General features: G+C 43.3%; 2 protein-coding genes across 3 annotated transcripts in view; one reads left to right on the top strand and one right to left on the bottom strand.

Moving 5' to 3' along the window:
- TTC19 (tetratricopeptide repeat domain 19) overlaps positions 1–1,327 on the bottom strand; it is a 39,564-nt gene extending 38,237 nt beyond the window's left edge. For both annotated transcript variants that reach the window (XM_055305366.1, XM_055305364.1), the window contains exons 1-2: positions 1,069–1,327; positions 842–972 (exon numbers count right to left, since the gene is read on the bottom strand). In XM_055305366.1, the coding sequence (XP_055161341.1) occupies positions 842–972; positions 1,069–1,252 (315 nt within the window). In that variant the 5' untranslated portion in view covers positions 1,253–1,327. The remainder of the gene's footprint in view (positions 1–841; positions 973–1,068) is intronic.
- Positions 1,328–1,381: 54 nt separating this feature from the next.
- On the top strand, positions 1,382–16,312 carry ZSWIM7 (zinc finger SWIM-type containing 7). The gene is made up of 5 exons (XM_055305368.1): positions 1,382–1,596; positions 4,189–4,210; positions 8,216–8,318; positions 13,619–13,723; positions 15,011–16,312. Exons 1-5 carry the CDS (start codon positions 1,506–1,508, stop codon positions 15,122–15,124), a joined length of 435 nt encoding a protein of 144 aa, XP_055161343.1. The 5' UTR covers positions 1,382–1,505; the 3' UTR covers positions 15,125–16,312.
- Positions 16,313–16,315: the final 3 nt, after the last annotated feature.

The raw sequence follows: 16,315 nt of genomic DNA, 5'->3' as shown, positions 1-16,315 counted from the left end.
TATTAATTTATTTTTATGCCAGGCAGTGGCTATGTGGCCAGGATGACAGCAGAGGACATAGAAAAGGGTGGATTTCAGAATTATTTTGGATTTGGTGGCAACAGGATTTGTTGTCGGGGTGTTAAATGTACTGAGAAGCAGTGGGTAAGGTACCCACAGGTTTTAAGAATGACTAGGAGGTTTCTAGGCCTTTTGAAAAACTGGGTAGATGGTAGCAAATGGAAGATGGTGAAGGCAATGTGCTGGGGAGGCCTTTGAGATCAAGAGTCAAGTGTGAGAGGTAGGTGAGGTCTCAACGTGGAGAGGGCATGTCAGTAACACACTGCAGTACAGGACTATAAATCTGGGCGTAGTTAGCACCGAGGCGGTATAGTGAGCCCCATGGTAGAGACGAAATAACCTGAGGAGGACAAAATAGAAAAGAACGTGGAGAGTAGGAAGACTTCAGAATGAACAGAACCAAACCATGCACAACCGGCACTGAATTGCATTTTCTGGATGCAACATACGTGCCAAACCCCTTACGCCAGTCCCTTCGTCTTGGCCGGCTCGATGGTAACACACACATTTCTGCTAATGCTGCTCGAATAAAAGAGCGACGCCCGTGGTGCCACCTCCATCTGCACTGGAGACTGCAGCGGTCTGACTGCAGGCTCCGGAGTCTGACGAGCCTGGATGGATGCCAACACCGCCCCCCTCCCCCCCCAACCATGACCCATCGAATTCCAGGCAATTCCACTCCCCCTCCCCCGGACCCTCCATCCAGTCTTCGGGAAACTGTGGCGAGCACTGCGCACCCGCAAGGGCCAACATCAGGCCTCCCTCACAAAGGCCGCCTCACCTTGGCTCGCTTTAGCAGCTGGATGATCTCGGCCTCGGCCTCGTCCGCCGCGCCCTCGGCGGCGGCCCCGCCCGCTCCTTGCCGCTCCTCCTCCTCCTCTGCCGCAGCAGGCCTCGAGAACCAGGCGAGCGCTGCGGGAAGGGGCTCTGAGGTCACCGGGCCCGGCCAGCGCCCCAGCCCCCGCCCCCGCCCGGCCGGCCCCGCCCGGCCCTGCCCGCGCCCCTCACCTGCCAGCAGCGGCAACAGGCCCGGGCCTCCGCCGCGCGGCGCGACTCGGGGTGCCGGCACCCCTACCTCTGGCGCCCGGCCTCCCGCGGGCCCCGGGAGCAGGTGCGCGGAGCAGGCCCGGCACCGCCGCCCCGCGGCCCGCAGGAGGCCTCGGCCCAGGCTCGGGCTCAGGAGCCGGTACATGCTCCCGCGGCGTCCTCAGCGCACTGCAGGCCCAGCCGGATCCCAGGACGTCCCGCCCCCAGCGCCCAGCGCGCGCCGGATTGGTCGGGCCGCGAAGGGGGAGGAGGCGTCGCCGTAGCCGCCCGCATGCGCGTGACGCGCGCCGACGTCACTGCGCCTCGCTCCGCCCTCGGCCGATGGCGGGAATCTTCCTGGGGTCGATCCTAGCGTCGCGCCTCCTGGGCTCTCGAGGAAGCTACCGGCCTGTAACGCCATGGCGGGCGCCCTGACGGGAGTCACGCTGCCCGCTGTCGTCGAGGAACTCCTGACCGAGATGGCAGCGGCGGTGCAGGAGGAGGCGCGAAGTACGAGCCCCGAGGGCGTGCGTAGGCGCTGCGGGCAGCGGACCTGGCCTGCCGCGGCTGGGCGGGGAGGCGAGGGGCGGAGCTCTCTGGGCCGGGGGGGGGGGGGGTTTGCCCCGGGGCTTCGCCGCCTGGTGCCTCCGAGCTCTTAACCAAATCCTGTGGTTCTACTCCTGAACCCCAGTTCGAAAAGAAAAGCAAAGCCAGATTTGTTTAGGGAGCAGCGCCGTGGTTCCCTGCAGGCCAGCGGGGCAGCAGGGACCGGAGTGCTGGGCGCTGCCCTCGAACCTGTGGGCAGGGGCCTCTGGCCAGGAGGGCGGCAGGGATCGGAGCTTGCGGGGAGGTGAAATTCTTAATTAAGTTTGCTTGTGGTCTTTCCTCACACCCACCCCCAGATCTTAACTTTAATATCAATGCTTACACGGTGTGCATCCAGATGAATATTTCGCAACCACAAAAACCAAATGCGTACGCAATGACTGGAGTAAATAGGCATCTTGTGAAAGTACCTGTTATTTCTCTGACCAGCAGAGGATGCTCTGTGACTGTGGTTACCAGAATCACCCATGTGATCTGAAGATGTGTTCACAGCGTGCTAGTGTTAACATGATAATTCTATTTTTTTTTTAAGATTTTATTTATTCATAGAGACACAGCGAGAGAGAGAGACAGAGAGACAGAGACACAGGCAGAGGGAGAAGCAGGCTCCACGCAGGGAGCCCGGGACTCGATCCCAGGACTCCAGGATCACGCCCTGGGCTGAAGGCGGCGCTAAACCGCTGAGCCACCCGGGCTGCCCTAAAATGATCATTCTAATCAAAATTCATTGATCAGTTAGAACTCCTCAGCCAAAAAAAAAAAAAAAAAGAACTGCTCAGCCAGTGTCAAAAGGGCAGGTCAAAGGGCGGTTAATAGCAGGTCAGGCCTCAAAACTGTCACTGCTTTTTCACTTGGATGGCTTTTGTTTTAAAAGGACTACACTTTGAAAGGGTTTTATCATAAGTTAACTTTTTTAAAGGATTGAGAAAAGTATACTGACACAAGCATAGTATTATATACGTTTGAAAGGCTAGGCCAGCCAAGTATTCAAATATGTTTGGATCCCCAGAAGGATGTGGGGGAAAAAAAACAATCTCTTAACTCAAATATTGACGACTGAGTAGCTCAGTCAATTAAGCACCTGCCTCTGGCTGGGATCATGATCCTGGGATGGAGTCCCACATCGGGGTCCCTGCCCCCTGCTTCCAGGGGAAACTGCTTCTCCGTCTTTAAAAAAAAAAAAAAAGTGTTAGCTCAAGCAGTGGTTGCCAAAAGTGGGCTCTGTCTGAATGGGTTAATCCATACACCATGACACTCTTGGAGGAACCCCAATGGGTGCCCCAAATGCTCATGGCTCAGACAGAGGGACCACTGCCATTGATTCATGTTTCTTTCCAGCAGAACCGTTTTGTGCTGTTTTAAAATAGGTGTTCTACATAGTAATACACTCTTCCTTCCTGATCCCTATCCTTTAATGATAATTTTTTATGTCAAGATTCTGAATTAACAGTTGTATGATGATGTGATACCTAATCACAGCTGGCCATGTAGGAAACTATGGTTTCTTTTTCATTCCTGCATAACTTTCTGCTCTCCCTGGAATTACAACTGTTGTCCCTATATTTGGGGGGGGGTGTTTTTTGTTTTTTTAGTTTTCTATGTATTTATCCGTAATTCAACCTCGAAGTCATTACCCACGTTCTAAATCTCTGCTCCATAGGTTCAGATGAGTGAAATGTTGTATCAGTTTTATTCTCCTGTAGAAATCTCTCTTCGAGCCTAGACTTGCTCTAATATGGACTGTCTCCTGGCTATTTCCTGACATCTTCCTTCACCATTATTATCCTAGGAATTCCTTTTGCCCATGTTGAGCAGTATGTTTAGTGTATCTACAGTTTTCTTTTCTGACTTACTGTCTTACAGCACATTCTTTAGTAGCTTCCTGAAGAAGAGCACATGAGGTGTACTTTCTTGAGACTTTACATGTCTAAAAAGTTTTTTCTAACCTCATACTTAAATGATAGCTTGACTAGGTATTGAATTATATGTTGGAAATATTTCTTCAGACATCTGAAAGCATTATTCCACTACTCTCTAGCTTCTTTTTTTTTCCCCCTCTAGCTTCTTAAACTTACTTTAAAAAGAGTATTATTTTAACCTCCCTGCTTCATCCCCACCTCCAAAGCAATCTGGTGCCCCCAATTTCTGAGGGTTTTAGGAGGAAGACGGTAGTGGATTTTGGAGTATAAATCAGGTTATTGCTTGGCCCTCTCCATCGCTAGCTTAGGATTGAGTTTCCTCTGGTTTTGTAAATTATTTTCCAGTGTATCTTAGTTTTTGTTTCTCCCTGTCCTTTCATCCTGGGGAGTTTATGCTTTTTTTAAAAAATCCTTTAACTATTGTTTTGTGGGGTATTCGGAAGGAGTAAAGTTAGATGCATAGATTGAATTCACCATATTAACATAAAAATCTTTTTTGATTATAGTCTTTTAAAGATTTTGTGTCTATGGCCACTGGTTTAATATGATTAACTTTCTTTCCATTCCTGTTTTACAGTTCCTGATGAACTTTTATCATCGTAAGTATATATCATGTTGTAATTGGGTTTTTTTAAACCATTAATGTGTTTTAATTTTTTTTTTAAGATTTTATTTATTTAGAGAGCTGGGCGGGGAGGCTGAGAATCCCAAGCACACTCAACACTGAGCACAGAACCTGACACAGGGCTGGATCCCACCACCCTGAGATCATGACCTGATCCAAAATCAAAAGTCAGATGAGCCACACAGGCACTCCAGGCATTAATGTGTTTTAAAAGTCAGATCTTTTTAACATCAATTCCTGATTTTTTTAAATAACTCTTATTAAACTAAAAACAATGTTTTCTTGACGTGGTTATTAAAAATCTGTCCAAAGCCAGTGCCATATTTGACAGTACAAAGTATTCTTGTGTTGTCCTATTTGCCACTTCTGTTTAACATTGTTCTAGAGGGGTGGCTGGGTGGCTCAGTCAGTTGAGCATCTGAGTGTTGATTTCAGCTTGGGTAATGATTCTGGAGTCCTGGGATTGAGCCCCATATTGGGCTTCTCACTTGATGGGGAGTATCCTTCTCTCCCTCTGCTCCTCCCACTATATACATGCACCCATGAGCAAGCGCTCTCATAAATATTAAAAAAAAAAAAAAAAAAACAAGTTTGGGATGCCTGGGTGGCTTAGTGGGTGAGCATCTGCCTTCAGCTCATCCCGGGATCAAGTCCCACATTAGGTTCCTTGCAGGGAGACTGCTTCTCCCTCTGCCTATTGTCTCTGCCTCTCTGTGTCTCTCATGAATAAATAAATAAATAAATAAAATCTTTAAACAAAAAAGTTTAAAAAATTAAAATAAATTTTTAAAATATTGTTCTAGTAGTTGTAGTTGTTACAGGCACATGAAAAAGAAATTAGAAGCATGCCTGTCTGCAAGGAAAGACAGTTGTTATTTGTAGATACAAATGTTTAAAAACCAAGAGAATAAGATTTTTTTATTACAGAGATAAAAATTGTTTTCCTTCATACACAAAGTTCAAATATAGCTACATTTTCAGTAGCAACAAAAAAGTGAAAGCTACCTAGGAATAAGTGACATTTAATTGTATATGCATATGTACACTTCTATTTAAAAGTCTATAAAGATACACACCAACCTATACCAGTGATTTTAGATACACACCAACCTATACCAGTGATTTTTTTAGGAGAAAGAGAGATGGAAGTTAGGTTTAGAAAAGGTTTTAACTTTTTCTCTGTTAAATTTGTTTGTTTTTATTTTTTAAAGATTTTATTTATTTATTCATGAGAGACACAGAGAGAGAGAGAGAGGCAGAGACATAGGCAGAGGGAGAAGCAGGGTCCATGCAGGAAGCCCGATGTGAGACTCGATCCCAGGACTATGGGATCACGTCCTGAACGAAAGGCAGACGCTCAACCACTGAGCCACCCAGGCATCCCTCTGCTAAATTTTTTATAGAGATTATGTATTATTTAAAAAAATACTACTTTTGGGATCCCTGGGTGGCGCAGCGGTTTGGCGCTTGCCTTTGGCCCAGGGCGCGATCCTGGAGACCCGGGATCGAATCCCACGTCGGGCTCCTGGTGCATGGAGCCTGCTTCTCCCTCTGCCTGTGTCTCTGCCTCTCTCTGTGTGTGTGTGACTATCATAAATAAATAAAAATTTAAAAAAATAAAATAAAAAATACTACTTTTAAAACAAAACGGGCAAATAATGTAAATTAGCAAAAACTGGGGAAAAGGGTAAATCTTACTAGTGATCACAAATATACAAATTAAAATAATGACAACTCTGTAAAACTGGCTACCACAGAAAAGATGTTGGTAAGAATGTCTGAGATGTTGGCAAGAACATGGAGAAAAGGATAATTGATACTCCACTAGTAGAAGTATAAGTTGGAAAGTAATTTAGCATTAGGTAATAGGAGCTTTAAAACATATATATTCTTTTGGTCACAAAGTCCACTTAAAAGAGTGTATCCCAAGGAAATAATCATGCATGTTCATAAAGATTTTACAGTGAGCATATTCATCCAGTGTTGCTTGTAGTAGCAGAAACAAAAACAAAACCATCTGGAAACAATCTCACATTAGATTTAATAAACCTTAAGTATCTAAAAATAGAGATGGGAGAAAAGCAAGGTAATTCATCTTTACAGTAGAATTCTTTTAACCCTTAAGAGTGAATAAAAAAATATTCAGGTGTTCACAATAAGTTATAAAGTTACAAAGGCAGGTTTAAAAATTCTTATTATATTCATTTTTAAAGTAGCCTATGGAAAAAAAATAAAGTAACCTATGATTAATTTTTTTAAAGATTTTATTTATTCATGAGAGACACACAGAGACATAGGCAGAGGGAGAAGCAGGCTCCCTGCGGGGAGCCTGATGCAGGACTTGCTCCCAGGACCCCAGGATCACACCCTGAGCCAAGGCAGATGCTCAACCACTGAGCAACCCAGGTGCCCAACCTGTGATTAATTGACAAAGTTATGACCAAATTTTATTTTTCTTTGTCCAGAGATAATGTTATATTTAATAAAAAAAATTTGGAACTTCCCATTCTAATAGCTTTTTTTTTTAAGATTTATTTATGTATTTATTCATGAGAGACAGAGAGAGAGAGAGAGAGAGAGAGAAGCAGGCTCCACGCAGGAAGCCCAATGCAGGACTCGATCCCGGGTCTCCAGGATCAGGCCATGGGCCGAAGGCGGTGCTAAACCGCTGAGCCACCTGGGCTGCCCTCTAATAGGTTTTTGTATCAAGAGACTAGTTTGTTGGAAAATGAAGAAGTTGAACGTTTTAATTTTGAAGATAGTAGCTCTGTCTTCATGTTTTATGTCAGATCACATGAGTTCTTTAAAACATTTAACTTTTCTGTTTCAGTTCAACTCACCCATTTTATTCTCCAGTTTATAAAAATGACTCTTCCTTGTTAAAAAAAAAAAAAAGTGTTCTTGAAAAATAAAACATGAAAAGCATCAACAATCATACCACCCAGTGCTAATAACTGTTAAGAGTTTGGTTTATTGCCTTCTTTTTTAAATTAAATGTTTTATTTTGAGATCATTGTGGATTTTCCTAAGAAAAAATTTTTAACATGATAGAGTTTCTAAATATCCAATTTTGTGCCCATCCTTTCTCACCTATTGTAAAAATTTTCCCACATACCAGTTTTTTTCTGATCTGTCATTTAAAAGTGGGTAGCCTTTATTACTAATACAAAAAGTACAAATAGTACCCATCAGGTGGTCAACATGAGAAACTGATAATATTGGTAGTGGTTAGCATGTGGGGAAAATAGAGCTCCTATACAGTGCTGGTGGGACTGCTGTTTCCACTGTGGAAAGCTATTGGCAACGCCTGTTAAAGTTGAAAAATGTGTATATCCTAAGGCTCAGCAATTCTACTTCTATAACCAGGAAGAATTCTCATATGTGTGCATTAAAGGACATGTATGAGGATAATTGAGTATTATTTATAATGTAAAATAGAAATAATCAGAATGCCCAGCAGGGTACTTACAAACATACAGTGGAATGTTATTCAAAAATTAAATTAAAAAATATATCAACGTGCATCATTTTCAAAAGCACATTGAACAGAAAAAAACCTAAGTTGACAAAAAAGCCTACAATTTATCTTTTATGTTCTAAAACTCATGAAACAGTACCATGCATGTGTATATACACATAGGTGTGTATGCATGTGTGCTATGTATATGTATTCAGTATGCTTCATATAATAAAATAAAAAAGCATTAATAGGAAGAAAACCAACAAATGCATGTCGTTGCCTTGGGGATGAAAGGAAGTTGGGAAGAACAAGAAGTATTATGAAATGTAAAGATGGCTTTATCTGTAAACATGTTAACATTCTAGGGGATTGATTACGTGGGTTCTTGCTATATTCTTTTTTTTCCAAATTAAAATCAATTTTTTAAAAAATGCCAATGGTGATCCTTTGGGTTAAGTTCCTGAGGTGACCTGTGAGAGTAGATAAGATAGTCTTATCTGAAGCCTTTCTGTTTCCCAGACTGAAGTTCATCTTCGGCCCATCAGCCATCCAGGCCTTGGACCTCGTGGACCGACAGTCCATCACCTTAATCTCATCGCCCAGTGGGAGGCGTGTTTACCAGGTAGAAATCTAAAGGTGGGGATTATCTCAACCAGAAACCCCTTAGCACAAAATGTTTTCATGGATCCCAGTAGTTCCTACTGAAAAGCAATGACCCAACTTAGTAAAATTAGTGTATTAGTAATTAAAATAAGATAAATAAGACTGGGGGCACCTGAATGGCACGGTTGGTTAACTCTTGGTTTTGGGTCAGGTCTTGAGACCTCAGTCTTGAGATCCATCCAGCCCCATGTTACTCTGCACTGAGCACAGAGTCTGCTTGAGATTCTCTCTCCCTCTGCCCCGCCCACTGCTTGTATTCTCTCTCCCCCCCACCCCTTAAATCTTAAAAAAAAAAAAAAAAAAAAAAGATAAATAAGACCTATTAACCCTACCTAGTAGCAATGTATAGAACCAGCAATGATGTGGAGAGGCTGTTTTCTCAAGTCTCATGGAGACAGTTGACTTTTGCTTCCCTGTGTTTGATAAGAGGCATCTTTACCCCCCAAAAAAACTGTATTGACAGTTTTACCTTGTTCATTGTCTTTTGTCTACAAGCAAAAGCCAGAATGCATTTTGAGGTTCTCCTACATGCTCAGATCATCTATCAGTGATCTTTCTAAACTATTGTCAGGAAGTATTTATTAAGGGTCAAACTATGCTGAATGCAGATAGTCCACGTGGACCTCAGTTCTGCCCTCTAGAATTTAAGATACATAGATCTGTAAAGTAATAGTCTCTTATCAGACTCTGAAAGATTTCCATGCATTGTTGCTAATTCCCACAAAAAGCCCAACAAGGTGTTTATCTTGCAGGAAATGGAGATGCAGAAAAGTAAATTAAGGGTCATATCTGGCAGCTGGGATTTGTAACTGCCTCCATTTGTATATAAACACTGGGCCATACTCCCATCTCATTCCCACTCCCCCACCCCCCAATTTACCTATATGAGACAAGGATAAGTGCTGTGGGATTGAGGGAAGGGAATCTTACGTGTTCTCCCAAAATTTTGTGTCTGGGGGCACCTGGCTAGCTCAATTGGTAGAGTGCATGACTCTTCATCTCGGGGTTGTAGGCTTGAGGCCTATGTTGGGTGTAGAGATTACTTAAAAATAGCATCTTAAAAAATAAATTTCCTAAAAAAATTTTGTGTGTGTGTGCATCTGGCTTGGAAGGAATAAAGAAGCCATCAGCTCTAGTATATAATGTAGGTCTTGCTGAAGATCAGGAAGGGGGAAGCTTTTCAGTGTTTGGATTCTGGTTTATTTATGACAAACTCAGAGCTGAGACCATGTCAAAATTTTTAAAAGATTTTATGTATTTATTAGCGTGCAAGTGGGGAGGGGCAGTCTCAAGACCACAACAAGATCAGGACCTGAGCCAAAACCAAGAATCTGATGCCTAACCCACTGAGCCACTTATGTGCCTCTCAAGTCAGTTAATTCTTAGCGAGTGAATGAAGCAGGCAAAGCCAACTTGGGCAAATCGGTCCCTTTGCTTAGTGAATTAACTTGCCATTCCTCAGTGTAGCATGACTTAATCAGTCTGGCAAATCTTCATGCATTTCTTCATTAAAGAAAATGCAGTAATTAATGTTGAGTGCTAGAGTCAAAACTTTTGAATTGTATATTTACTTAAAAAAAGACTACCTAGGGGATCCCTGGGTGGCTTGGCGGTTTAGCACCTGCCTTTGGCCCAGGGCCTGATCCTGGAGTCCCAGGATCGAGTCCCACGTCGGGCTCCCGGCATGGAGCCTGCTTCTCCCTCCTCCTGTGTCTCTGCCTCTCTCTCTCTCTCTCTCTCTCTCTTTACGTCTATCATGAATAAATGAATAAATCTTAAAAAAAAAAAAGACTACCTATTAGAATTTTGTCAGGATGAATTTAGAGCTTAGTAATCAGAGCTATTGGGGTGCCTGGGTGGCTCAGTCAGTTAAGTTGCTGCCTTCGGCTCAGGTCATGATATTGGGAGTCCTTAGATTGAGCCCATTGGGCTCCCTGTTGGGCGTGGATCCTGCTTCTCCCTTCCTGCTTCTCCCTCTCACTCTCCCCCTGCTTGTGCAAGGGTGCATACGCGCATGCATTCTCTCTCTCATGAATATTTTTTTTAAATGTAATAATCAGAGCTATTAAGTGATACTACACCTGATGAGGTGTTTCCATTTTACTTCTCATAGTTTTTATCTTGGTTTTTTTATGTAGTTAAAATACCCAGAACAAGAAGGGCCTTGAGTTTTTCCCACATCTCTTGGTTTCTGATTTTTTTTTGTCTCCATTCCACTATTAGCATAACACTTGACCTGCACAGACTTCTAACTGCTCTCTAGTTCTAAGATCTAGTCATTAGTTAAAATCTTAAAGATTTTGTTTGACATATTTTAATTGTTGACTTTTTGTTTCTCCCAAGATTGCCACGACTTGTTTAACTTTCATCATTCCCATCCTGTATTATATTACATTGCTTTATTTGTCATAAAAGTGCAAACTTCCTAGTACTATAGCTTTCAGTTTGGACTTTGAATTAAATGAGGCTATAGAAATCTTATATACACCCTAATGGTCTCGTTGTATACTAATATAGTCTGAATCTGGCTTAAGTCACAGGTTCTCTGAGATGATAAAAGTTGAGTCAGACACTGTTTTGATACTCCATTAGTCATCTTTCCACAGGTCAGCCTTCTAATCTTACTGCCTTCCAGGCACAATGGTAATTATTCCAAAGTCACCACTATGTTGTTGTCACCTGAGTTGCTTTTCTGTAAACTTTTTTGGTTTACCTAGGAAGAGGGATGCATCAGTCAGGAGGAGGCTAAGTTAGGCTGTGGCAACAGTGACCCCCAAATGCCAAAGGCTTACAGAAACAAAGTTGTATGTCTCATTCATGCTTCATTCATACCCATTCAGAGTGGACTGCTGCTCTACTCCAAAACATCTCCACTTAGGGATCTCAGTTGGTGTAGCAGCCCTTCTCCAGAATATCGTGGATCTCATAGCAGAGAGAAAAGAGGATGTGGTCTGTGCCAATTTGTAATGTTTCTGCTTGGCTACTCACATTTTCCTGGCTAAAGCAGGTCACATAGCCAGCCGGTATTTAATAGAGCAGGAATGTATAATCTTCTTTCAGAGAGAGGCACCAAACACAGGGAACAATAAATAATACAGTTGAGCATTCTAATGGCTCCTACGAGGCTGGCAGCAGCCATAAAATAAAACTGTAGTTGAGAGTGGATGACCATCTAGGTGGGTCATGCTTCTTAGAACCCAACCAGAACTACAGCAGACTTCCTCCAAGTGAGGCTCATGCAAGTCTATATGGGTCTCCATTTCCTATTTCCCAGATTTTTCTGTTTAAAAAGTTCTCTCCTTGGGGTGCCTGGGAGGCTCAGTTGGTTAACTGACTGCCTTCAGCTCAGGTCATCATCCCAGGGTCCTGAGATTGAGCCCTGTATCAGACTCCCTGCTCAGCAGGGAGCCTGCTTCTCCCTTTCCTTCTGCGCCCTCCCTCCCCACTCATGCTTGCGCGCTCTCTCGCAAATAAAATCTTTTTTAAAAAAAGTTGTCTCCTTCTGAGGATAAACATTGCAGACTGTGAGTGGGCAGAGTGGGGGCAGTTCCTGTAAGGGGAGGTCATTTTTCCATTGAAGGCTGAAGCCACTGAATTAGATGATCCCTGCAGTCAATTTCCAGTTCTAATCGTTTCTAACTCAGATTTTTGCCTGATTACTCGGTTCATTACTCATCTGATGCTAGATAAGGAAGAAACAAATCCAAAATTTACTATCTCCTGACAGTATTTTACTGCCTCAGGCCATTGAACATAGTACTTTTTAGTCATAGCCAGCCCCTGAAAGGATCAGGCGAGGGAGTCTCTGCAGACTCTCCCCCTCCCTAAGTCACCTGGCATTTATTCAAAGTCCAGAATATTCTCATGGGCTGGGGATCCACAAAAAAGAAGGAACCAGGAACCATTAGAGTCCGTGTAGAATTCCACAGGCTTATGCCTCCTGCTTAAATTTAAATCTAGAAAGAAGAGATAAAGGAAAGAAAGAATCTAAAGTTTTATTCATTCATTGGTAATGGTTTGGAGACCCAAGAACTAACTGTTCATGTCACTGCTGCATATTGGATTTTTCCCCCAGAATTAAGTGGAAAACCGTCTGCTTTCAGACCGTTGTCAGTTTGACAAACTAGCACAACACTAGAACGGTGCTATTCTTTTGTTAAGGCCTTGTTGCTTTATTCTTTGTTGGGGAGAAAGGGAAGAATCTTGGGAGTGCTGTTTTTTTTTTTTTTTTTTAATCCTGGCCTTTTCATTTAGATTGCCATCTCAAAAAAAAAAAAAAAATAGATTGCCACCTCAAAGCCTAAACCTAATTTGAAAGCCCTGTGGCAAATTCCTAAATGGCGGGTCATGGTAAAATAACCCTCAGGATGTTTCTACTTCCTTGAACACTGCTTTCACACTTCCAGTTTGGAAATTAACTCCAGGATCGAAGCCCCGGGCACTTCTGGTTTTGGCTGCCTGGTGGTGGAGGGACTTAAACACATGATTTCTCCACAAGTTTGTCCATTCACACCAGAGACGCATCATAATCTCCATATATACATCTGTCTCCCTTCTGTCCCTTGACTACCAACAAGGCGATTTGTTCTTGGACAGGGCCCTCTTACCAACCTCTCAAGTATCCATATCCTTCCATCCTGCTAGATGAATAGGCAGATCCAGGCTTGCCTCATTCGGAGACCTCCATCCTGAGCAGCTGAGTCATCCCTTTTGCAAGATTCTTTGCTTTATTTATTCTCCTGCTCTCAAATGTTTCTCAAGAGTCCTTTCCTTCCTTCCTTCCTTCCTGCCTTCCTTCCGAAGACCCTTCTTTCTGCCTTATTGCTTACTCTTTACCTGTTTTCACGTTTTTAAGGTGTGTCGTGGAAGCTTTAGAAATGCACACACAGGTGAAATACCACCGGTTAAGAAACACCATGATAAAGTGTATGGGAGGGGAACCTTTCCCCTCCACCTCCTTCCAGGCAGCCCACTGAGTGGGCTCTCTAAATCGCTAGGCAGAGGAACAAAATGGTTTGTGTGGATGGTTTAACTAGTCTGAAAACTCCAGTTTCACTGTATGAAGCCCTCATACAGTGAGGGGGAGAGAGTCTGCACACAGAGAAGTGGAGCTTCCACTTTTGTATAAAACATTACTGCAGCTCTTCCCGGTGTAATTTGCAGAATGACTGAGTCCACAGATTGATAAATTCAAGGGAAGCCAAGCAGTTTTCCAGCACCCCTGTCAAAGTCTGATCCCATCTGTCCTTTTCTTTATAGGTACTTGGAAGTTCTGGTAAAACATACACATGTCTCGCTTCTTGTCATTACTGTTCATGTCCTGCCTTTGCTTTCTCAGTGCTGCGGAAGAGTGACAGCCTTCTGGTAAGGATGGGGAAGGTTCTTCCCACTCCAGTGGAATTAGGAGAGAAATTCTTGGCCCTTACCGTGTGGTTTAAAGAGCTCTACAAAATCGAAATTTTTACTGTATGTTGAAACAAATACTATATTGTCCTTGATTTCACTTAGTCACCTCTTTTGAGTTTACCCTCCCAAAATGCAGTATCATCTTTTAGATCTATATCCATTGCCTGATTTTTTATTTAAAAGGTCACAGATGAAGCTTTGGGGAAGGCAACAAGGTAATCTCAGAATTTAGCTCTGGGGAATTAGCCTAATAAAAATAGGAGCTAAACATTGTTGGCAACTTTGCACATCCCCAACTCCAGCTATGAGGTGTTTCTTCCCACTGCCCATAAGACAGCCATGCTGGATTTTCACAGGGGGCAGGAGAGCACATTGATACTTTGCCTGATTTCACAGGCACCCAGAGCATCAAGCAGGAACAAGACATACATACAACTCCTTATTTCAAAAGAGAAAGCACTACCCACCTGAGAGCAGGTAGCTATTTTGTAAGGCTTGCCAAGGAAAATTATAGTACCCACTCCATTCTTCCCCTTTCTCTTATGCTGTTAACTTGGTAAACATCTTGGGAACGGGGTGGTTGGTTGGGTATCTCATTGTTAAAAAAGGCCACATTCACAATTGATGTGTGATAAGTTTGTTTCACCTATAAACAAGATGAAACTTAGGGCCCCTTAAATATCTAAAGCTGTGTGTATTCTGTGACAGAAGGTCCAGTACATCCCCAAAGATGTGTACTGGCTGATATTCTGAAGGGTTCTATGACCCCACTAGCACCCTCTCCCTGTAGGACAACATAGTGACCGTAGACTCAGCACATGGGTAAAATGAGGATGAGACCTGTCCTCATGGGGTAGCTGACAGATTTAAATGAGATAATCTGTGAGAAGCACTGAGCAACACAGAAGGTCAAAGAATGTTAGCCATCACTGTGAAGAGCTTTCTGAAGGCTGGAAGCAAGCAGTAGAACTGAAGGCTCAAATGAGGGGCCTGTCTTGGTTCTCACTCTGGGTTACATACCCTGTGCCAGCTGGATCTAAACTGTTTCTCAAAACAATAGGCAAAGTAAAACTTCCTATATCCCCTTTGATTTCTAGAAAGAATACATTGTGTCATCTTTATCTGCAGTTTTGAGGCAGTAAATCCATGACCTATGTCCCCACTCCTTTCCTACTGAATGTAGTGAGAGGTCTTGGTTAGCTTTGGTCCTGCCAATTCCTAATAGGCTTGTATTTTGTGTTCCAGTGCAAGCATCTCCTGGCAGTTTATGTCAGTCAGGTAATGAGGACCTGTCGACAGCTGAAGGTCTCTGACAAGCAACTGACTGACATATTATTCACAAAGAAGAAACAAATGTAGAAGGTATAGACAGCATTGTTATCTTTCAATATAGAAGTCCTACCCAGAAACACCTTTAACACACCAAGGTTCACGTGGAAAAGAGATGAAATAGATCTTCTGGAGACATCTTGTCACTGTTTCTTTGCCCTCCTAGACAAGAGACCATGAGTTTAAAGCCAGGACATGGATATGGTTTGAAGCTCTACCATTCTCCCCCCCAAAAAAAAATATGAGCCCCGTGTGTAAATTCCCTGGATGGAATCAAGCATTTTAGGCTCAATCAAAACCCAATATCATGTCCTGTCTGCAGATGGTCAGATTCTTAAACTACTGAAGTACTAGTAATTTTTAAGAGGTTGGAATGGTAGACAAAACTGGTCAGATGAAGTTTAGATGAGTGTTACTTCCTTTCTTGGGATCCAGGAAGTTACTCTGCAGCAGTAAAAGATCAGAGCAGAGATGCGGCTGACCAGCAAGTATAAAAAGACTGAGGGATTCTGGTTGCAGAGAGCTTTGGCTTATCTGTGGTGTTGGTGCCAGAAAAGCTTACATAGGTTGTATTGTTAAAAAGGTAGTGTCTAAAACAAGGAAAGGGGTGGTTTTGCTCTGCATGCATCATGGAGCTTATAACAAGCCAAATGAAGGAAGCGACTAAGCATCATGCCCTCAAGAAGGCAAAGAAACTACTTTCCAGGGATTTCCAGTCTGAAGAAGAAAAATCCGAAGAGGAATATTTTCAAAGGGAGAGAGATGGGACTCAGTTGGACCCAGGAAGAGTGAAGGAGCCATGACGGTGACAATGAGACCGCATTCAGCCCAGGAGAACTTCTCAGTAAATAAAGTTATTTACAGCTGGAATAGGAGCCAGGAAGTCCAGGAATGCTCTGGGCCCCACGGGGGCTCATAAATCTGCAGCGTCCTTGTCCTTGCAGGGATACTGCAGAAGGAAATGCAGCAGCAAACAGACAAGACAGACTTTACAGCCCAGGAAACCTCCATCCTTGTGCCCCCAGAAACCTAGGGTTGCTGGTACATGAACACCATATGGAAAGGGCACAGGTGAGGCAGTGTTCCCTGGTGGGCCAAGCCTTGTGCAGCAGCCATAATATCAAGACTTGACTTCTTGGGGAAACTTGAGCTGCGTATAAACTTCTCTTTTGAAGTGGCATTCAGAATAAAGAAGAGAAGGTAGATTCAGCATCCTAAGCT

The sequence above is a fragment of the Nyctereutes procyonoides genome, unplaced genomic scaffold, assembly GCF_905146905.1.
Source record: "Nyctereutes procyonoides isolate TBG_1078 unplaced genomic scaffold, NYPRO_anot_genome, whole genome shotgun sequence".
NCBI classification, from domain to species: Eukaryota; Metazoa; Chordata; class Mammalia; order Carnivora; family Canidae; genus Nyctereutes; species Nyctereutes procyonoides.
Note: the sequence above shows the minus strand (reverse complement) of the source record. Positions and strands in the feature narration are given on the sequence as shown.

Bases quoted from the DNA above. Each gene is read 5' to 3' on its own strand.
- ZSWIM7 (XM_055305368.1), top strand. From the start codon at position 1,506: ATGGCGGGCGCCCTGACGGGAGTCACGCTGCCCGCTGTCGTCGAGGAA. The intron at 1,597-4,188 runs GTACGAGCCCCG...CCTGTTTTACAG, and splicing joins GGTGCAGGAGGAGGCGCGAA to TTCCTGATGAACTTTTATCA. The intron at 13,724-15,010 runs GTAAGGATGGGG...TTTGTGTTCCAG, and splicing joins GGAAGAGTGACAGCCTTCTG to TGCAAGCATCTCCTGGCAGT.